At 35.2% G+C, this 21753-nt stretch overlaps 4 protein-coding genes across 10 annotated transcripts; 2 read left to right on the top strand and 2 right to left on the bottom strand.

Moving 5' to 3' along the window:
- The first annotated feature begins 207 nt into the window (after positions 1-207).
- On the top strand, positions 208-8082 carry LOC110650498 (uncharacterized). Its single transcript, XM_058154010.1, has 4 exons — positions 208-719; positions 3980-4215; positions 4408-5227; positions 5544-8082. Exons 2-4 carry the CDS (start codon positions 3982-3984, stop codon positions 7751-7753), a joined length of 3264 nt encoding a protein of 1087 aa, XP_058009993.1. The 5' UTR covers positions 208-719; positions 3980-3981; the 3' UTR covers positions 7754-8082.
- Positions 8083-11579: 3497 nt separating this feature from the next.
- Positions 11580-14605, top strand: LOC110650502 (pentatricopeptide repeat-containing protein At2g03380, mitochondrial). The gene has a single exon (XM_021805493.2). It carries the CDS (start codon positions 11724-11726, stop codon positions 13854-13856), a length of 2133 nt encoding a protein of 710 aa, XP_021661185.2. The 5' UTR covers positions 11580-11723; the 3' UTR covers positions 13857-14605.
- On the bottom strand, positions 14442-17344 carry LOC110650499 (putative pentatricopeptide repeat-containing protein At1g69350, mitochondrial). 2 transcript variants are annotated; one of them, XM_021805481.2, is made up of 2 exons: positions 16911-17344; positions 14442-16835 (listed from the first exon to the last, which is right to left on the bottom strand). In XM_021805481.2, the coding sequence occupies exon 2, from the start codon at positions 16724-16726 to the stop codon at positions 14459-14461; it is 2268 nt and encodes a 755-aa protein (XP_021661173.2). In that variant the 5' UTR covers positions 16727-16835; positions 16911-17344; the 3' UTR covers positions 14442-14458. The 2 variants fall into 2 exon arrangements, with proteins under 2 accessions (XP_021661173.2, XP_021661172.2); XM_021805480.2 differs by lacking the exon at positions 16911-17344 and having other exon boundaries at positions 14442-16904.
- Positions 17345-17497: 153 nt separating this feature from the next.
- On the bottom strand, positions 17498-21528 carry LOC110650500 (clp protease adapter protein ClpF, chloroplastic). Of its 6 annotated transcripts, none has more exons than XM_058154005.1 (10): positions 21382-21528; positions 20614-20990; positions 20434-20493; positions 20111-20205; positions 19761-19933; positions 18955-19085; positions 18326-18371; positions 18069-18109; positions 17798-18001; positions 17498-17697 (listed from the first exon to the last, which is right to left on the bottom strand). In XM_058154005.1, exons 2-9 carry the CDS (start codon positions 20947-20949, stop codon positions 17825-17827), a joined length of 1059 nt encoding a protein of 352 aa, XP_058009988.1. In that variant the 5' UTR covers positions 20950-20990; positions 21382-21528; the 3' UTR covers positions 17498-17697; positions 17798-17824. The 6 variants fall into 6 exon arrangements, with proteins under 6 accessions (XP_058009988.1, XP_058009987.1, XP_058009990.1 ...); XM_058154004.1 differs by having other exon boundaries at positions 20614-20987; XM_058154007.1 differs by having other exon boundaries at positions 17798-17980; positions 20614-20987.
- Between the last annotated feature and the right edge of the window lie 225 nt (positions 21529-21753).

Raw genomic sequence — 21753 nt, 5'->3', positions numbered from 1 at the left:
TTATTAAATTAATATCTGGGCTAAAAACAAGGAAGGGGGAGAGAATCTAGAAATGCCCATTAAGTTAAATTAATTTTTCCTTAAAAACCCAGAAAGAAAATGGATCAAGAAAGTAAATTGTGGTAGCTGTATAAGTGGGCAAAAAAAGAAAGAAAAAAAAAAAAAAGGGAAGATGAGGAAATATAAGAGAGGGAGAGAGAGAGAGAGAGCATAGAAGTGTAGAAGAGAAAAAGCAGAGAATAAAAAGAGACCGGATGTTGACAAATTTCATGTCACTGTTCTTAGAAGGTCGTTTGTTTGTGTAAAGATTTTCTTATCTGGGATCTCTCTCTCTCTCTCTCTTCTCTCTTACTCTAGCATAAATAAAAATATTATCTTTCTCTCTCTAAAATAAAAACTATATTCTTTCTTTTTTTTTTTTCTCCTTTTTGTTGTTGAGAGAGGAGAGAGAGAGAGAGAGAGAGGGAGTGGCCCAGCAGATCGAAATCTCCTTCTTTTGTTCAATTCTGGAGACGATCTAAGTTCCTTTAATGGAGTTTCAATAACACCCACTTTGTTGTTCTTTGTTTTTCCAGCTTTATTTTTCTGTGTGTTTTTGATAGTGCCAGTCTTTAGGACTCCTTTGAATTTTTTTTCCTATGATGGGGAGGCGACTGTTGAATAATTGAATCCATTTGGAGGATTCTTCAGGAGAAGAGATAAGAGGATGTGGGTCTGAGGTAATATTTATTTATTTACTTTATGGGAATTTGATTTTTTTATATATTTTTAATGATTTGGTTTATTGGGTTTTACTTTACTAGATGATTCATTTAATGTATGCGAATTCTTCTCTAGTTCCTTAAATTGTTAGGTTTATGGTCTGTCTGATTTTGTTATACATTTTTTTACAAAGTTTATTGCTTTTACAGTTCACTGAATTTTGTTTTCTGATTTGTGTTTCCCCCATCTATTGTTCATAGACATAAGGATTGATTTGATGGGTAATTTGGATTGATGGGTGAGGTCAGAATCTAGTATGATAGGTTCTGTTGCTGATATTTTAGTTCAGATTGTAGTTCGAAGGGATCGGTTATATAAAGTTTTGTGACTAATTTTTCTTTTCTTCCTTTTTATCCATTATAATAACTAGAAGGGAATATACTTCAATTTCCTTTATTGATCGTAGAGTTTCTTATATTTCCAATATGTGGGGCTTAGATGCAAAATTCAATCCTTATGCCCTCTCGTTGAAGTTCAATCTCTCTTTAGGACTTATTTGGATGTCTAAGAGTGTGGCAGTAAATCGATGATGTTCTGGTTTACATTTTGTTAATTAGGTACCAATTTTGTAGTTGTTAGCAAAGAACATTCTGACTTCTGTGCAAATGGCAGGAAATGTTTGTTGCATTCTGAGTGTTGCAATAATTTTTGCTTTGAGTTATGAACGGAGACTGGTCACTTGGTCAGGGAGTTGAATTCTTAGGAGATTCTATCAATGTGGGTCAATGGTTCCTTGGTCTAATGTTTATCTTCAATCCAGCTCCTTTTAACTTCTATGAGGTTTGGTATGGTCATTTGTATCATCTGAAAATTGGCTAGGCAAGAAGGGGTGTTTGTAACTTGTGTTCTTCCCTAAGCATGTGATTTGTTTTGCCACTTATTAGCAAGGCATATTCTTGCTATCTGAGGCTGGAAATTCTTTATCTTGTCCTATTGTGCAAGAGTTCCTCGTGTTGCTAGAGACTCAACTGAAATAAAGAAAGTGCAAGTAGTACTTTATGAGCAGCATTATTTTGAATTTTAGTCACTATTATTCTGAAATTAAGAAGGCTTTACAGTATAAATGTCACAATATCTTCCGTTCTGAATGGTGATGTTTAATGGCTGTCTGAATGCTGGGTGTAGATCGTCAATATACCTATTCTGCAAGCAAGATCTTGTTTAATGGATAGTGATTGATTTCTGAAAATTGATTGCTAATGAACCATATTTAACTCACATTTGAAGTTGGAAGTGGAATCAAACAGTTATGCTGTAATGAAGAATTTCTAGAGATTTTAGAGTTCCTATTTATATATATAATATTATCGTTATGACTTTGTGCATCTTACACGTGGGCAAACCATTTCTAGAAGTTCATCTTTATTGTGCAGACTACAGTCAGTTCCTCCATTTCTATTTTAGTCACATATTGAACTCAAAGAAGTTCTGAAAATTGCTGAGAAGTTAGGTTTCTTCATATATTTTTCAGCACACAAGTAAATTAAGTAGTGATGGGCAACCATTGAATATTTGGCACTCAACTAAAATTTAGTGCCGTTAGGTATTGCCGTTCTTGTTTCATAGTTTCTTTGGAATGTTTTTACACTTTCCTTATCTGTATACTCTTTCATTTTCTGTGATATATGTACAGCGATTGGGTGCATATGATTTTCTACATACATACGCTCTTTGGAATCTTTACTTTTATCAAGAGATTGAGAGTGATAAATTTTAATTTCAATGTCTATCCATTTTTAAATTTGTGGTTTCGACTGAATGTTTAATTAATGTGGCCGCACAATTAATCTATTAATTTCAGCTTTATGTTGCTTAAAAGTGTTATCAGGTTTTATCTATCTTTTTATCAAGTGGATAATATGATACTAATATCAATATGCATTAAAGCTAGGAAGAGGCTAATTGTTGGGTTAGTGGATGGTGAAATAGGTATTAAGGATAATTTGTGGTGCATTCATTCCAGTTTCTGGCTTTGATTTTATGTCTCAAGCCTGTGAGGTCATGGATGCATGGATATGCACTACGAAATCTACGCATGTTAAACCTAGGAATATTGGGGTTCCAATATTAGTGGTATACGAAACGCATGATCCTTCGTATAATGAAGCGAAAAAACATAAATTTGAGCTGAGACATTGCCCATTAGCAGATCATCTTGCAAATTGTGAGATATCCCATGGATAGCTTTTGCAGCTAGATTGATTATCTCATTTTCATGATTTTTTAACGTGCAAGTTCCTCATTATCACAATGATTATTACTCTAATGCACAGTGAACCTGAGCAACTTTTTTATCCTTTTCTTTTTCTGGTCATACTGAGCTTTGAAATAGGAGAGATTCAAATGATCAGAGGAATTTTTTTTTTCATGAAACATATTCTTATATGCGGAAAATTATATATATACATAAAACTTTTCTCAAATTTTGTAGACAAGAAAAATGATTCCTTTTAAACTTACCCAAAGAAAAGAAAACAAAGATAAGAGATAAGGCTCTTGTGAAAGTGAAATAGACATGATAAATGGAATGTATTAGCTTTTTCGTGGCCTTTCTTTTGATCATATTTCATGTTTGTTGTATAATTCTTGTGTTGATACGACTTTGCTTTTGTCTGAGCATGAAACTGCAAAAACTTGACACACTGTGTTTTTTTAAGGCAAATGTTCATCATTAATAGGAAATGAATTTTAGGGGTTACATCATGCATTCTTTTGAACTCACATGCCTTCCTTATCTTCACAGTATGTTTGGCTCACAACTGAAATGGTTGCTGCTTTTAGGAAACAAACTTGGCTTGCTTTGATTTTCTCATTGCTTATCACATTGAGACCTAAATTGATCCAGACATTATAGCCTTAGATCTGTGCTTTTTTTTTGTCCAGATCTCTATTGCATGTGTTACAGATCACTTGTAAGGATTTAATAATAATCTGGGTGCAAGACACCTGTTTTCATGAAAAAAGCAAGCACGTAATTGGTGGTCTTTCTCCAACAGTGGGATCGTGAGAGGACTATGATCTTTGAATTCTTTGTTGTCTCATAATTTATATACCATGATTGTCAAAGGCTGAGACTTGGTCAACAAAACCATATTATTTTATTTTTGTTACTATAATAAATGTTTCCAAGTAAAATTCTCTTCATGCTTCTAAATAATTATTTTATTAGATAGTTTTCTGTATTTAATGCTTGTCATTTTTCTTCATTGATTGCCAGGAATGGGAACAAAAGTACAGCGTGAAAGCTGCTTCCCAGGATATTTCTCAATGACGGATCTTAATGAGGATTCTAATAGTTGTAGCTGGCCTCTATGCTATGGAGATAGAGCATTCACAAATGGGCAGTACTATAATGGATTCTTGCCAAGGGCCATCACTGATGTATATCCAGGATATGACAAGGATGTAGTAAAGCAGAAAATGCTGGAGCATGAGGCCATATTTAAGATGCAGGTGCATTTGATTTCAAGTTCCTTTTCTAATTTGTGAAATTTGATGTACTGTACTTTTGAGAAGTTCATCATGTGATCTGAATTGAGATGTCCCTCATCTTATATAGCTCATCAAAGCCAACTAATGAATGTCTGCATAATTCTATTTGTTTGCTAGACAACTGAATATATTTTTCTCTTATTTTCTATCTAGCTGTGTGAACTTCACCGCCTATACAGAATACAGAGGGACTTAATGGATGAAGTTAAAAGGAAAGAATTATATAAAAATCAGATGCCTATTGAAACTTCGTTGTCATCAATCCCCTTAACATCTCAAATTACATCTGAAGAAACTCGGAAATGGCATATCCCTGGCTTCCCATTGGGAAACTCTGTTTGTGCCGGACCATCTACCTCAGGCATTGAAGACGTGCATCCTCCACTGAGTTCTATGAAAGGAAGCAGTGCACAAGCTAGTCCCTTGCTATCTCAAAATGGAGGTACTTTGAAAGATGCAGAGATACTGGAATCCAGGCCCACGAAGGTGAGGAGAAAGATGTTTGATCTTCAACTTCCAGCTAATGAATACATAGACACTGAAGAAGGAGAACAACTGAGGGATGAAAATGTATGTGGTATTTCTAGTTATCTGCCAAATAGGAATCATAAAGTTGCAGCTGGGAGTGGAATAAATGTGCTTGTTGGCACTGGTGGGAAGAATAATTGCCAAGGAGATGAATTTCAATATGAATCATGTTTAAAAAGAAAAAAAAATAACTTGGCCGACTTGAATGAGCCTATTCTGGTTGAGGGTACAAATGAATCTGCAAATAATCGTCTAGGCTTTACTTCCTTCCATTGTGAGATTCAAGGGCATGAACTGGCTGCTAAACCAAAATCACAGTTTATTGGTTTGCCCAAAGAAATTTTACTGAACTCTCATCATGGGGGCGGTAATGACACTGCCAATGATCTGCATTTACAGAATAATGTGAATGGAAAACTGTGGTTTCCCCATATGCTTGACTCAGGTAAAATTTCTGCTGCAGTTGCCATTTTTTTTCGGTTTCATTCAAATTCTTCATTATCCAAACTTTGATCATTTAATTAAGCCATCAAATCTCATTCACTGATATGTATTTAGGAAGTGGTGTTTGCAATTGTTTGTTAGCATTTGAACTCTATTTTTTTTTAGCCCCGCACATGGACCATCCTACCATTTGACTATCATGACCTAATTCAGAATATGTCAATTCACTGATTTTTACACTTTAAGCATTTTCAGAATGCCCTCTAGGATTGTTCCATTTGGTTCTGATGTTCTTATATGATGCTTTCTTGTTGCAGGGAATAGTAAATACAACCTGAAGTCTGTTTCTCTAGGTCTTCAGCCAGAAAAGTTGCCTCCATCTTCCCAGCCAATACAAGTTCTTTTAAACAAAACTAATGAACCTGCAACTCTTTTTCATACTGTTCAAAGCAAGGTAGATCAGTTGAGAGAAAGAACAGGTCATGGTTTAGAACTCTCTGGAAGAAATAATGAGGTCTCTAATAATAACCATCCAGTTTCAGTTGCTTCCCATATACCCAGTCAATATGCAATTGATCCTTCTTCTGATTTGAGCAACTTGTGGTCTCGGTCTATTTCATCTTGGGAAAAGCCAAGTGGTAGCTTAAGTCAGAAGTCAATGTCAGTTCAAATGCACCCATATTTCAACTCATCTGCGACCTTGAGTAGTATTTCTCAGTCATCAACACAAACTCATGGTGTTTTTGGAGACCGGTGGAATTATAACAGCAGTTCTGCATCTAACCTGAGAATTGGAAGTGAATTGCCTGCTCAAAATGGATTTTACCATGGGTCCTCATCAGGGTCCAAGGAGCTACTGGTCCGCTTTCCTTCAGGCAACTGTGATTATTTGAACTGCAGTAGTGCCAGTGATGCAGCCCATGGAAATTTCATCAATCATGGTTCATCAAAGCTCTACAAGAGCTCAAATTGCATGGATTCAAAGTCTGCAAAAGATGTGAACTTGAATGTAGTGCTTTCAAACAGCTCCTCAACCAAGATGGATTCCCCGCGAGGCCTGGAGGTCATTGATTTAGAAAGAAATCATGAGGATCATCTTGTGGCTTTGCCTTGGCTAAGAACTAAGCCCAGTCATAAAGCTGAGGCTAATAGTGCAGGGGTGGATTTGAATACTGAGGGATTAAGTGACTTGCAATCTTCTCTGAATCAGTTGTCAGATAAGAGTGAAGCTGGAAAGTTTCCTAATCAAACGGTGATTCAGAATTTGAAATCAGCTGCTTGTTCCAATGTTGCTGAAGCCGGTAGGATTGAAACAAGCGACTCCTCAAGCTGCAGAAAAATTTTTGGCTTCCCCATCTCTGAAAAGCCACATATTTCAAAGATTGAATCTTCTTCTCTTACCTCCCCTTGTGTTTCCCTTCCTCAGCCATCTGAAGAAGTAGAAAATAACAGGAAAAGTAGGGTACTTGATATTAACTTACCTTGTGATCCAGCCATTCTTGATTGTATTCAACAGGCTGCAACAGAAGTTTTGCTCATAGAAAAAGAAATTGACACACAAGTTGCCAATGTCAGACATGAGATTGATTTGAACTCATGTATAACTGAGGATGAATCTTCTTTGAAGCCTTCTCTTCCAGGATCAAATGTGAAGATTATTTCGGGAATAGATTTGGAAGCCCCTGCAGTTCCAGAGACTGAAGAGGATATGATTCCTGGAGAAGGATGTCTAGAAAAGGCTCATGAAGCACCTTCACAATTATCACAGCACAACGCTGAAAGTCTGCCAGATGAATTTGTCAGAATAGCGGCGGAGTCATTAGTTGCCATCTCTTTGACTGGCCACGGCAACCATTGGGATGATGCTTCTTGCACTCAATCAGAAACTTCTACGACAGATCTTCTTCATTGGTTTGTGGATATAGTTTCCTCTTTTGGAGAGGATCTAGAGAGCAAACTTGCTGTTTTGGGAGCTGAGGAGGATGGTCAGGATAATGAGGGGTCATCTTTGGAAGATTACTTCGAGTCTATGACCTTGAAATTGACAGAGACTAAGGAAGAAGATTACATGCCCAAGCCATTGGTTCCAGAAGATCTGAAATTGGAAGAAACAGGAACAACTTTATTACCAACTAGAACCCGAAAAGGCCATGCAAGAAGAGGAAGGCAGCGGAGGGACTTTCAAAGGGACATTCTTCCAGGACTTGCTTCACTGTCAAGGCATGAGGTAACAGAAGATCTCCAGACATTTGGAGGGCTGATGAGAGCAACTGGCCATCCCTGGCATTCAGGATTAACGAGAAGGAACACTACTAAAAGTGGGTGTGGGAGGGGGAGGAGGCGTGCACTGGTTAGTTCCCCTCCTGCTGTAATAGCAAACCCACCTTGTACTCCCCTAATACAGCAGCTTAATAATGTTGAAGTGGGACTAGAGGATAGAAGCCTAACAGGGTGGGGGAAGACGACTAGACGTCCCCGCCGGCAAAGATGCCCTCCAGGCAATCCTCCTGCTCTCGCTTTGACCTAATCTTTGGAAGAAGCTTCGGTTTATCAATCAAGAATATTGTAGAGGAAACTGCAGAGATTCATTCCTAAGGCTGTGGAAATTGAGGTTGTTGTGAGCCATTGGGGATTCCTTGTACATTTCTTAGCCCATAATCTGGGTCCCCTTGATTATCTGTGTTGGGTGGTTAACAACTTTGTATTATTATTCATAAATAATGTTGCATGATTTCTTCTTGGGTGGTTAACAACTAGCATTCCTTTGGTTGTGCATCCAGCATTTCTGTAATCATTATAGATGCTGGGAAAGCTGGGTTTTATGTCCCCAGAATTATTATAAATGGTTTAGATGGATGAGACTCTTGTGTTAAATAATTAATTTTTTAAAATTAGAAGATAAATGTATATATATTTATTAATTTTCACATAATGAAAAAAAAAAAATCCAATTTATCAAGGAGGATTATGCTTTAAATTTGAAGGGAAGAAATGAGTAGTGGATAGGAATCCATGGATATAAAATGGGTGATTGGGCAGATGAGAAAGTAGAAGCATTTGGCTAAGAAAAGGGCAAAAGTGGCTCTATTTCATTGCCTTTGTCCTACTTATATTTTTGGGTGGGCGCCCCCACTTTCCCATTGGGAATATAATTATAGAATTCCCTTTGTGCACATATAAATAATATTTCTTTTAAAATATAAATTTATTTTATAATATAAAAAAATATAAATTTTATATAATTATAAGAGGTGATATATATTTATTAAAATAATTAAAAATCTCTTTTGATATTATAATAAGTAGTTTTATTCTATAAAGATTAATAATTTAGAATAAAATTAAAAGATTTTTATTAATTCAAATTTAAAAAAAAAATTAGAAAAAAAATTTATTTTCTCCAAAATTGCATAAAATTTGTTAAAACTGACCGGGTTTAATTTAGTATAATTCGAGACAATTTTACTCAAATTTGAGCTTACTAATTTAGTTTCGATTTCAAATTGATTTGATTAATTTAATTATAATCTAATTAAAACTAAATCAATTTTAATCTAAACTCGAATCACACTCACGCGTGTGTATATATATATATATAAAATTAATATTTAAAAATTTAAATTTTAAAGATATAATTATAATTTCAAACAATTAATTATTAATTTAAATAAAATAATTGAAAAATTACATTTATATAAAGAAAAAAAAAGCCAAGCTCATCCAAAAAGAAAAAGCTACTATGAGAAACAATTGAATAGAAAGAAGCACGCGCTGGAGAAGGGAGCGTGGGAGAGGAAGAGAGAAGATCTTAGTTTTGTAACGTGCCGAAAGCGGCAAATAAGACGGTAGTGTCTGAGTCCGAGTGATGATTCTTAGATACTCTTTCTTCCAATCATTTCTCTCTCTCTCTCTCTCTCTCGCTTTCCCTCTTATTTTTATTTATTTTTATTAATTTTTTAAAAATAAATATATCACATCATACGATCATCCAAAAAGCTAAAATCCCTCTCATTTTCTATAATACCTTTTTTTTTCTTTAATTTATTATTTAACTTTTACATAAAAAATATTATTTTTTATATTTTAATAAAATTAATTATTTAATTAATATTTTTAAAAAATATTTTATTTAATTTTTTTCATTAATTTTCTTTTAATGAAATTATTTCTAAAGTAAATTTTTTGACTCAACTATTTAATTTTTATAATTTAAATAATATAATTATTTTTTCTTATTTAATTAACAGAAAAGTTAATAGAAGAGATTAAATAATTTATAAATTTAAAATAAAAAAATAATAATATAATTTTTAAAATAAAAAGATTAAATAATTAATTTTATTAAAATATAAATACTAAATAATGATAATTTTTTTAACTATTACCATTATTCATAGTTTGATCTGTCTAGTTTTTCATATTAATAATACTTTTCTATCAGTCCATAGAAAAAGACAATTTAAATAAGAGAAATTTTCTCTCCTCTCTTACACAATCCTATTAATCACAATCCAAAGCCTCTCCTTCTAGAAGAGAGGGAGAGAGCTGGATTGAGGTTTCAAAGTCGAGTTATATTACCTTCGAGCAGGGGTGTGCAAATAAAATTGAAAATAAAAAATTTTAAAAATTTAACCAAATTGATTAATAAGAGAAAATCGAATCGAACCAAATCGATAAATATCTGTTTGATTTGGTTTTAAACCTATCAAACCAAAATTTATAAATTGAGCATTTGATTTCCAATTGAATTTGGTTCGATTTTCTTTGATTTTCTTGATATATATATATATATAATTTTGGTTCGGTTCGGTTTTTTTTTTATTTTTTATGAAAATAACCAAATCGAACCAATTAATCGAAATTATTAAAATTATAAACTGAACCGATTGAATTTTAAAATCGAACCGATTGAACCGAATTGACTCGGTTAGTTCAATTTTTCGGTTTAAACCGAAAACTGCTCTCCCCTACCTTCGAGCATGGAGGGCAAGGAGCAATTAAAATTGAGTTTTGATGAAATCAATCTAATAGATGCCGAGCTCCACTCTTTTAATTCTTTTATAAAACAAAAGGGTAAATTTCATGTTTAGTTAGGAGATGAAAATGATAATGTTTATATAATCAGGGGTAGAATTAAAAATTTATTTTTAAAAGGGCTAAAAATAAATATTAAAAAATTAAAGACTAAAATAAAAATATAAAATATTTATAGATTTAAATTAAATAATATAAAAATATAAATAAAATTTACATAAAAGTTTTGGGTGTCAAAACAAAAATAAAAATATTAGGCAGCCAAACAAAATTTTTTAAAAGAAATACACTTATAAGTTAAACTTTTAATTTTAATATTTTTTTTTAAAGGCATATTAAAATTTTTGGGTAAAATTTTAATTTTTAAAACTTTTGGGCCTACGGCCCATCCCACCACTAATATCATGAAAAGTGTCAACAAATAGTTCATGCTTTGGTGGTATAGATGGTGACGAGAATTAGGGGAGGGCAGTTTTCAGTTTAAATTGAAAAATTGAATTGAATTGATTTAATTCGGTTTAATTGGTTCAATTTTAAAATTCAATCAGTTCGGTTTATAATTTTAATAATTTCGGTTAATCGGTTCGGTTCGGTTATTTTCATAAAAAAATAAAAAAAATCGAATCAAACCGAAATTATTAATATATATAGGAAATCAAAGAAAATCGAACTAAACTGAATCGAACCGAACCAAAATAAAAGAAAACCGAACCGAACCTTAAGATTTTTTAGTTTTGATTTCTAATTTTTTTTTTATGTTTTATTATTTAGATTTAATGTTAAAAATATGAAATTTTATAAATTTCGGTTTGATCGGTTTAAAACCGAACCGAACCAATATTTATTAATTCGATTCGGTTCGGTTTTCTTTTATTAATGGATTTGATTCGATTTTTAAAATTTTTGATTTTCAATTTTTGATTTTATTTGTTCGGTTCTGTTCGAAACCGAACCGACCGTTTGCACACCCCTAACGAGAATGGAGGTTTGGCCCACTGATTTTGTGTAATTTCTCCATTAATTCCGACATTTTAATTTTATAAGAATTTTTTTAATATATAAATTATTTTTTATGAAATAAATAAAGGTTAAAATTTGTTAAATTTACAAGATTAATATTGTCTTTTCACTAGCACTGATGGCGAAATGCCATAAACTTAATGAAAGATCATTTACTTTTTTTATAATTAATTTTAATTTTTTAATTTTTTTAAATGCATTAAATTAATAAATATAAAGATATTTCACTTTTTTTGAATAAAATATTTTTAAAATAATATTATAAGATATCATTTTTACCCTTTTAATAAAAATTAATTCATTTGAAATTTATAAAAAATAAATTTTTAGTAGAAATTAATTTCTATATTTATTTTTTGAAAGCACTTTCTATATTTTACCTGAAAAGAAAACAAAGAAAAAGGCCGGGGAATCAAAATCCCGACTCAAATGAGAAAAAAAAGATGGTAAGAGTAATCTCCCGATTGCATAGACGAATATGCAGAAAACCCTTTTACTTCCAATGGAGAAATCTCTCCTACATAATCCATCAGCTACCTTTAGACCCTCCTCAGATTGACCATAACATAGCCTCAGTTCAGTACATTTTTTCGAACCCATGTTTTTATCTTCTGGGTCTCTGCAAAAACATCCATTCTCTCAAGAAAATTCATGGGTTGCTCATTGTTGATGGTCTTGCTGGTGATCTTTTATGCAGTACCAAATTGGTTAGCTTGTATGGTTCGTTTGGGTGCATTGATGATGCGCGCTTGTTGTTTGATAGAATACCTAACCCAGACCTTTATTCTTGGAAAGTGATGCTAAGGTGGTATTTTTTGAACGATTTGTATTGGGAGATTATTGGACTTCATACCCGTATGAGAATGTGCCTGAGAGAGCATGATAATGTTGTTTTCTCGATTGTGTTGAAGGCGTGCAGTGAATTGCGAAATATTGATGAAGGGAGGAAAATACACAGTCAAATTATTAAAGCAGTTAATCCTGATAGTTTCGTGCTGACTGGTCTTGTAGATATGTATGCAAAGTGTGGAGAGATTGAGTGTTCTCGTGATGTGTTTGATGAATGTCTCGATAGAAATGTGGTCTCTTGGACTTCAATGATTGCGGGGTATGTACAGAACGATTGCCCAGTGGAGGGTTTGATTTTGTTCAATAGAATGAGAGAAGGGTTGATTGCGGCTAACCAATTTACCGTAGGCAGCTTAGTTACTGCATGCACAAAATTAGGGGCTTTGCATCAGGGGAAGTGGGTTCATGGATACGCAATCAAGAACGGCGTGGAACTTAATTCTTACGTTGTGACAGCACTTCTAGACATGTATGTCAAGTGTGGAGTCATTAGAGATGCTAGGTCTGTATTTGATAAGCTATCTAGTATTGATCTCGTCTCCTGGACGGCTATGATTGTTGGCTATACCCAGAGTGGCTTCTCTAATGAGGCTTTGAAGTTGTTTATGAATAAGAAATGGGTTGATATCTCGCCCAATAATGTTACCATTGTAAGTGTATTATCAGCATGTGCACAGTTGGGCAATTTGAATTTGGGAAGGTCAGTTCATGGTCTTGGTATTAAACTTGGGTTTGAGGAACCTGCTGTTGTAAATGCTCTGGTGGACATGTATGCAAAATGCCGTATGAATAGAGATGCCCGTTACATATTTGAGACCGTTTCAGACAAGGATGTTGTTGCTTGGAATTCTATTATTTCTGGGTATAATCAGAATGGGTCTGCATATGAAGCCCTTGAATTGTTTCGTCAGATGAGAATGGGCTCTCTCTTGCCTGATGCAGTTACATTGGTAAGCGTTTTCTCAGCATGTGCTTTCATTGGCGCTCTTCGAGTTGGTTCTTCTCTCCATGCTTACTCTATAAAGGGGGGTCTATTATCTTCGAATGTCTATGTTGGCACTGCACTTTTGACCTTGTATGCCAAATGTGGGGATGCTAAATCCGCGCGTACAATTTTTGATGGTATGGGAGAGAAAAACACTGTCACATGGAGTGCAATGATTGGTGGTTATGGAATTCAAGGGGATGGTGGTGGATCCCTTGCCCTTTTCAATGATATGTTGGGGGAAGAATTGAAACCAAATGAAGTAATCTTCACAGCCATTTTATCTGCATGTAGTCATACAGGGATGGTTGGGGAGGGATGGAATCTATTCATTTCGATGTGCCAAGAATATAACTTTGTGCCTTCCGATAAGCATTATGCATGCATGGTTGATCTATTGGCTCGTTCTGGGAGGCTTGAAGAAGCCTGGGACTTCATTGAGAAAATGCCAGTTCAACCAGAAGTTAGTTTGTTTGGAGCATTTCTCCATGGATGTGGGCTGCATTCAAGGTTTGATCTTGGAGAGATAGCAATCAGGAGAATGCGAGAGTTACATCCTGACAAAGCTTGTTATTATGTGCTTATGTGTAATTTGTATGCTTCTGATGGAAGATGGAATCAGGTCAAGGAGGTAAGAGAGTTGATGAAGCACAAAGGATTAATCAAAACCCCAGGGTGTAGCCTGATGGAGATGGATACTGATTATGATTTCTCATTGCCTAGAGTTGCTTCTTTTTCATAGACCATGGTTTTACATAAAAACACAAATCATGGGATCAGCAGCGTCAAGGTTGCCAAAACAGGACGTATTTATTGTCAATGTGGAGATCACTAAAAGCCCTTCTGTTCAATAATGTAAAATGTTTGATCACATGAGCTGGCCCCAAGTACTAGGGTGAAAGACTCTTATCAATGGATCAATAGATCTGCAGGCATGGCATGCATGATACAAGCAGATGTTGAGTTTCTAAGAAAACATAAAGTATGATCAATTGAGGAGATGATAATAGGACATGCGATGCCAGTTCTTCTAAAAACTTTTGTTTTGAAGATATTCTATTGTTGATATTACCCTAAAGTTCTTTGGTTCTTGAAACATGGCCACAAAGGAGCAAGAAAGCTTCCTATCTGGGTGATCACTCCTTGACAAGCTGATGAGTATGATGATGATATGAAAGTGATTACAAGCTCCAAAGTGTAGCCAGGTAATGTTGGCCAAGTTCATGAACGCAAGCAATGAGAACAGGCTCTGAAATCGATTGACCATCGACCAGTGATTGAGTTTATATCAAAATATCTGCTGCCAAATCTCAAAAAATAGAAGAGATGATAAATAAGACTGGGTTATGAATTTGTAATGCATTCTTCCTTGGTTTCATTATTGGTGCAACTGGATAAGTTACATACTTGTTCCAGAGCCAAACTTTGAAAATTTTCCAAAAGGCTGTACATTTCTTTTATTTGCCAATGAGATACATCTCCTGCTCCAAATCTATAGATTTTCTTTTCAAGTTCAATTGTACTGTATCCTGGGACCTTCTTCAGTCCTATACATTTCATTACTGATCTCACCTTCCTAGATTCATCCCAATTACCAGCTTCTGCATAAATATTAGACAATAAGGTGTAATATCCAGTATCATCCGTCCTCGTGTCTAACAGATCTCTTTCAATTCGTCGGATCATATCTATTCTCCGGTGAATTCGACAGCCATTAAGTAAAGCACCCCAAATGCAAGCTTCTGCAGGGAATGGCATTGATTTGATTATTCTGTACGCTTCACTGAGATTACCAACACGACTTAGAAGGTCCACCATACAAGCAAAGTGTTCTGAGCTAGGATCGACGCCAAAATCCTTCATCAAGTTAAAATAAAACTTGCCTTCTTCCACATACCCTGCATGACTGCAAGCTGATAGAATGTTCATGAAGGTAATGTCATTTGGTTTTATACCCAACCAAACCATTTGAGTGAAGTGTGATATTGAGGCATCAACATTACCATGCATTCCATATCCAGCAATCATGACACTCCATGACACCACACTCCTTTCTGACATGCTATCGAAAACTACTTGGGCTGTCTGAAGGTCTCCACACTTTGCATACATGTCAATTAGAGCAGTATCAACATAAAGATCCTTCTTTATACCATAGGTAATGAGTTTGTGGTGAAGCCATTTTCCCTTTTCAAGATGTCCCATCTGGGAGCAAGCCTGAATTGCAGCTAAGAAGGTCACTTCATTCATGTCAAGACAGTTAAGATACATTTGATCAAAGAGATTAATCGCTTCTGATGAATTACCATTCTGACAAAATCCACAAATCATAGAATTCCAAGCTACAACACTCTTGAATTGGATCCTGTCAAATAACAGGTATGCTAAATCCATGAGACCACATTTTGAGTACACATCAATTAGTGAATTCAGGACAAACTCATCCAGAATGTGTCTTTTAATGGCGTAACCATGTAATTGACGCCCAAGCTGTAGGAAACCCACATTTGCACAGGCTGAGATCGAGCTTGACAAGCTAAAAGAGTCTGGTATTAGCCCTTGTGTCTGCATCTGCACAAATAGTGCTAATGCCTCCAACAACAACCAGTGTGAAGCATACAGTGATATGAGCATATTCCATGATACAATATTTCTCTTCCCAATAGTATGAAGAACATTCTCACAATACCTAAATTGCCCACATTTAGCATATAATTCTATTAATGCTGGCCCTAAAGAATCATCATTAAGCTCCATATGCTTAGCAATATAACAATGAACCGACTTCCCTTCTTTAAACAGGCTAAACCCAGCACAAGAACCTAGAACAGCCATCATGGTAACTGTATTTGATTCCACTTCAGATTCTAGCATCTCAACAAAAACTTCTAGTGCCTCTTTAAAACGACCACCTCGATTATAGCAGGAAATCATAGCTGTCCATGAAGCTACACTTTGGTTAAACATATTTACGAAGATCCTCTCTGCACTAGAAAAATCACCGCACTTGCTATACATTACAATAAGAGAGTCATCCAAAGGACCGTGACTTCCAATTCTCCTCCTCACTACGTAACCATGTAACGATCTGGCTAGCCTCGAAAAACTCAGTTCACCGCATGCCTCGGCAATGCTAAGCATTGTCACAGAATCCAATTCAACCCCTTTCAATACCAGTGAGCGAAACATCTCCAACCCTTCACTTACCTCCCCATTATCAACATAAGAGGAAATAATTGAACTCCACGAAACCAAATCTCTCACCGACATATTATCAAACACCTTCCTGGCATCACTTGTGCAACCTAAATCTCCATACATACCGAGAAGCGAGGTCTCAACAACAGCATCAATATCAAATCCACATTTGATTACTTTCCCATGGACCTTTTCACCAATTCCCAAATCACCAAAACCAGCACAAGCTCTTAAAACTGAAGACAATATGAATTCGTTAATCCGGATTTCGTTGTACAGCATTTGATTATACAATGAAATGGCCTCACCAAAGAAATGGGACCATACATGACACTTAATGAGGACGCCCCACATGAAAGAATCGGGGTTATGGAAGGTTTGAAAGACAAGTCTAGAGGAATGAAGGGAACCCATTTGAGAATAGGACTCAATAAGCTTGGTAGAAGCTTGTGTGTCATTGTGGAGGTCGGTTACCAAGAGATGTGCATGGAGTTGGGTGAGAAGTCTTAAGCTTGCGCAGGACCTAAACAAGGGCATATACAATGTCATTTTTCTTCTTTCCTCAATTCCAAAATGTTGGTCATGTCAGGAAGCATACCTGCGCGATTAAAGCTCAAGGCCAGCAGAATAAATTGGTCCTAAATTGCTCCAAGGCCCAGGCTCAGATCGGCTCATCGGCCACACGGCATTTTAATAATTATGGCACTATAAATTTAAGAAATAAGAAAAAATTGATGAATTTGAGATTGAGAAAAATAAAAATTGAATGTAATTATTGTATGAAAACAATAATTATTTAGGAATTTAGAGTATATAGATATGAGAATAACTAGAAGAATAAGAGGAGAATTGAAAGCTTGAGAGTTGAGATATTGGAAGAACGAGGGAAGTAGAGAAATGTTGATGGGTGGGAAATTATAGGATTTTTTAAAATTTTTTTTTTTTTATCTTTTCAAAGTATCTCTAAAACTAGTGATGATAAACCATAACACATAAGATGGTGAAAAGATAGTCAAGCCGCGGACCTCATGTGTTATGGTTGTGATAAATAAACCAGTGATTATCTTTTCACCACCTTAGTGTTATGGTTGTGATGCGATTGGGAACCTCATGAACATGCAAACGCCCAAGCCGAGGCATAAGTTTCGATTACTGAAGTTCTGTGCTTAAGAGCATAAATAAAAGTGAACGCAAAAGAACATGTGAATTGATTTCTCCAAGTTGTTTCTCATGTCTTCAATGTAACTGGAACTACAACATTGAGAAAGAAAGAGGTTGAGAAGTATGGAAGGGAGGGATTCATATGTTGATCTACATCATATACAAGGTATTCTGGCAATTCTGCCACATTGCCTGGACAATTAAAAGTCGAATCTCCTGCAAAACTGAAAACTTGAAAAATCATCACAACTATTCATGCAAAGCCTAGACAAGTTACTAAATAACACTTATATTTTTTTGGTTTCCAAGTAGTTGGAAGCTTACATGAACAAGAAACCAACAATTTATTGTTTAAAGGTTGCCTTTGCTGTCCTCGTCTGGTGGATCAATTGGCACTTCATGACGAGGCCTGTTGTACTTTTCACGAAGCTGCTTAATTGGGATAAAATCTCCTGCTGTATCTGCCCCATAGAATAAGAATGATATATAGGGATGATCAAACTTGCCCTGCACATGGTTAAGTACAGCCTACACAAAATCAAACCAAGAATTCAGAGAACGTGTTTCAGGGTTTTTAATCAAGAATTTTGCTCACCAAATCTGGTCTCTCAAGGCCTACTAAATTTTCCTCAGCAACTGCAACATAGGAACATCATCCCAAAGTACACCAGAGCTATTAGCATGACTATTAACAAAAACTTAAATAGAAAAAGCATACACATCTAGTTATTCCATCCAAGCAAATGGAATCATTAAACATAGAACAATTGGCTTTCAGTTCCAAATTCTGAAGGAAAAATCCATAGAGATACACAGAAATGAAGTGATAAGATGCAGACAATGCAGATTTACCATAAGCCACCAGTAGATTGGGATCCGCATGTACATCAACCAAAACCTGGGGGAAAAAAATGGAATTTTATCATCAAGCTCCATTCTACTGCTCGAGGCCAACATGCACAGAAATATGCAGATGAGGTGAATACAGATCGTTAACCATATCCTTTTTCCAATGATGATCACCTGCTAAGGCATTCATTTAAAGTAGCCAAAAAGATAAAACCATCCCATAATGAATGGACCACAGCTGCATCCTTGGAAAACTGATGTTCTTCTATCATTTATCATGATTCTTTTTCAACACAGCTACAAGCATCAATTTTCTTGTAAATGCACACATTTTCAATATTTATTACTGAATATTGGCAATTAAGTATTTGAAAACAGTTTGATCCATGTTGATCCAGTACATAGGCCAAGCAGGCCTCCACATCAAATATTTTAGTTCAAGTGTTTGAAAGAGCTGACAGGGGTAGACTTGAAAAGAAGGTATAGGAAAGGAAGAAAGCAAGCCCCTTACAGTTCCAAAAGTTTAACAAACTGAAGACAAAGCTGAAGATGGCATTGTCTTGCACATTTTGAACTGGAAAAGAAGAGTGCATACAAGGAGAAAAGGAACTAAAGATAAGATCAAATCAAACCTGATAAAATGGCTGATTAGTACCCCGAGACAACTTTTCAACCTGTGCAGTTTCCATCCATGAACTTGACTCACAGCATGTTGGATCCATTCCACAAACCACAGCTCGATAGCCTACAATCATAATATAGCCTACAATCATAATATAGACTTCAGTAATCAAAACAATGAGGAAAAGAGAGAAAAGGAGGCCCAAAAATGAAGAGAAGACATCCCCTGATCAACTGTAGTTTAGATATCATGGAGCATCCAAGAACTTCCATATGGTATTCTGTATGTACTATGTTGGGGTTTTTTTCTAATGTAAAAAAGGAAACCATGTTATCTTCATAGTAAGATAATCCAATAATGCCAATAAAGTATAAATTGAAATGCAGCCAGAGGCACTGGCATCCTTCAAAGAGGAAACAGTGTCAACAGACAGAAATGAACGTACAAATCAAATGTATGAAGTTGCTGTACATGAATTATTGACTTATTAGGATTATTAACATATTTAAAGAAAGGCTAATGTAGAGATGTTGGAGTTTGTTATAAATGCAAGCTCTACACTGCCATGGGCTTGTGGAGAGAGTGGAGAGCAATTGGTTGTCTTGTCACAATGGGATAAATAAATTCCCAATTCTACAATTGCAATATGATTTTTCTTATCTTCAAGCGTCTACATAATCAGTATGAAAGTTTATTTCAACTGGTTAACATCGAATTCCCAAACTTGATGGACTTTATTGCACAAATTGGACCTCAGGTAGGAGGTGAAACTGCAAACAAATAAAAGAACATGCAGTGGAGACCATGTTTACATACCAAAAATCTTGTGAGACACTTTTTGTCCTAAACGAAATGCATACTGAGCATTTTCATATGCAAGAGCTTTTGCTGATGCAGCTAAAGACTCTGCCTCCAATTTGGAAATTTGATCCCGTAATTGAGCTGCCATAGCATAATTCTCATTCTCAATTGCATTCTGCAGGTCTGCACTGCAAAGAAAGAAGCACAAGGATTTTACGAACATTTGAGTTAATTATGGTATAATAAAAGGGAATTCAAACAAATAGCTTGTGGGAAAATGTAAATTTGATAGCTCAGAAACTTTTTGCCATAATTGTTTGGTTTAATCCCAAGTAGAAAAAAGAATAGCACAGTGAAGGCCTCACCGTAGTCGTATGATACTTAAAGCCTTATCTTGAGCTTCACTCTTTGAGGATGATCCCCTTGTTGCTTCCTGTTGTCGAATAACCTCTTCTTCAACCTTCCAAGAAGAGAACTCATTCAGCATGCTGCCAAATCATTGGATAATTCTATTTATGAGCAAGCTTGTCCACATTAATGAGGACATTCATTGGTATCAGGCAAACATACAATATGACAATGTTACAAAATATAACTCGTGAGTTTTGAAATTTTGTATGAAAATTACTGCTACAATAGTTAAAAGCAAATAATGCATATTAACTAGATCAGGAAAATGAGACCTAACCTCAGTAAGCTTGTTTCTAAGTTGTTGTGCAATGTCATACTGCTCCATATTCAGAGCGTACTGCAATTTCACAGCACCCGACCAACAAAAGTTTGTAAGAATTACAACAAAAAGGAGCGATACAAATAACAGCTTTATTCTATGCAAAGGTCACCAGAATCAAACAACAGACTCTCAAACCTGAACTCGAGTTGCTAAGTCAAGCTGAAAAAAGAAAATCAAGATATCCTCATTAGCATTTTCACTGCGCTCACGGCTTGCATCCCACTCTTGGTTGCCCCCTTTGCTGAACAGCCATCCAGCTTCAACCCTTAAATTTCCCCCTCTTAATATGTTGGGGTTACCCGTAAGGAATAAGCTTGGAACAAATTGATGCGAAGGACATTGCTTATCAGTCCCGAAGGCTCTACGGGTTTTCCTTATTAGATTGAAATGCCTCCTCCATGATGGGGTAGAATCATAAATCCCACAGTTTCTAGATACTGTTAGAGTGCTTAATGACAGACTTTGCACCATTTCTTTCAGGTAATGAACTCCCCCTTCACAGCATTAAACTGCTAGTACAAATCAATCAGCAACAATTACTAGTTCGGTACAGGTATCTCAACTTAAAAAAAAAAAAAGGGAATCCCACTGTAGCACTCTAAAAATATGCCTATCCACCAAATGGAAAAAGCTTCAACCTTCAAAGCTCATGCTTTAGGGATTTTTTTCTCTCTCACTCTCTCAGTTAATTTCTTGAAGTGCCAAAAACTAAACCGGCAGAAACAACCTAACTATGTATAATACTCTAATTATCCAATCAATTTCCTACATTTTCTCAGCAACCAAACAGAAAAAAAAGGAAACTAAACAAAAAAAAAAAGGAACCCAAGTATGAAAAACACATAAAATTCGAAACTATTCTTTAGATTATAAAAAGCAAAGGATACGGAAGAAAGAACTCACAGGCAGAGTAAATTGGAGAAGCAAACGGGGTGAGCTAAGGATGCCAGGCTTTGTGTTCTCGAGAAAAAGAATCTTAAGACCGATGCTGCGTCGCGGGATTAGCTGCAACAGCATCAAGCGTCTCACGCCGCAGAATACTGACACGTTGCAACGTCATGATTTTCGGGAAAATAATAATATTGACTTTATTAAACTAATTTTAATTAAATTTATAAGATTAAAATTTTCTTTTAAAGAAAAAAATTTAATTTTTATTTAAAATAATCATAATTTCATTTCGATTTAATATAATTTAATCAATTAAAATTTATTTAATTTTAATTTTAAATTAAACCAATATGATTTTCATTCGATCTCACTCTACCATGGTCA

The sequence above is a fragment of the Hevea brasiliensis genome, chromosome 9 (genome assembly GCF_030052815.1).
Source record: "Hevea brasiliensis isolate MT/VB/25A 57/8 chromosome 9, ASM3005281v1, whole genome shotgun sequence".
In the NCBI taxonomy this organism is placed as follows: domain Eukaryota; kingdom Viridiplantae; phylum Streptophyta; class Magnoliopsida; order Malpighiales; family Euphorbiaceae; genus Hevea; species Hevea brasiliensis.
Note: the sequence above shows the minus strand (reverse complement) of the source record. Positions and strands in the feature narration are given on the sequence as shown.

Excerpts from the sequence above, each read along its gene's own strand:
- LOC110650498 (XM_058154010.1), top strand. The coding sequence starts at position 3,982 with ATGGGAACAAAAGTACAGCGTGAAAGCTGCTTCCCAGGATATTTCTCA. Across the intron at positions 4,216-4,407 it reads AGGCCATATTTAAGATGCAG|CTGTGTGAACTTCACCGCCT; the intron begins GTGCATTTGATT and ends TTTTCTATCTAG. Across the intron at positions 5,228-5,543 it reads TCCCCATATGCTTGACTCAG|GGAATAGTAAATACAACCTG; the intron begins GTAAAATTTCTG and ends TTCTTGTTGCAG.
- LOC110650500 (XM_058154005.1), bottom strand. The coding sequence starts at position 20,949 with ATGGTGCAAAGTCTGTCATTAAGCACTCTAACAGTATCTAGAAACTGT. Across the intron at positions 19,934-20,110 it reads TTAAGTATCATACGACTACG|TGCAGACCTGCAGAATGCAA; the intron begins GTGAGGCCTTCA and ends CTTTCTTTGCAG. Across the intron at positions 18,110-18,325 it reads CAATCTACTGGTGGCTTATG|TTGCTGAGGAAAATTTAGTA; the intron begins GTAAATCTGCAT and ends CCTATGTTGCAG.
- LOC110650502 (XM_021805493.2), top strand. The coding sequence starts at position 11,724 with ATGGTAAGAGTAATCTCCCGATTGCATAGACGAATATGCAGAAAACCC.
- LOC110650499 (XM_021805480.2), bottom strand. The coding sequence starts at position 16,861 with ATGACATTGTATATGCCCTTGTTTAGGTCCTGCGCAAGCTTAAGACTT.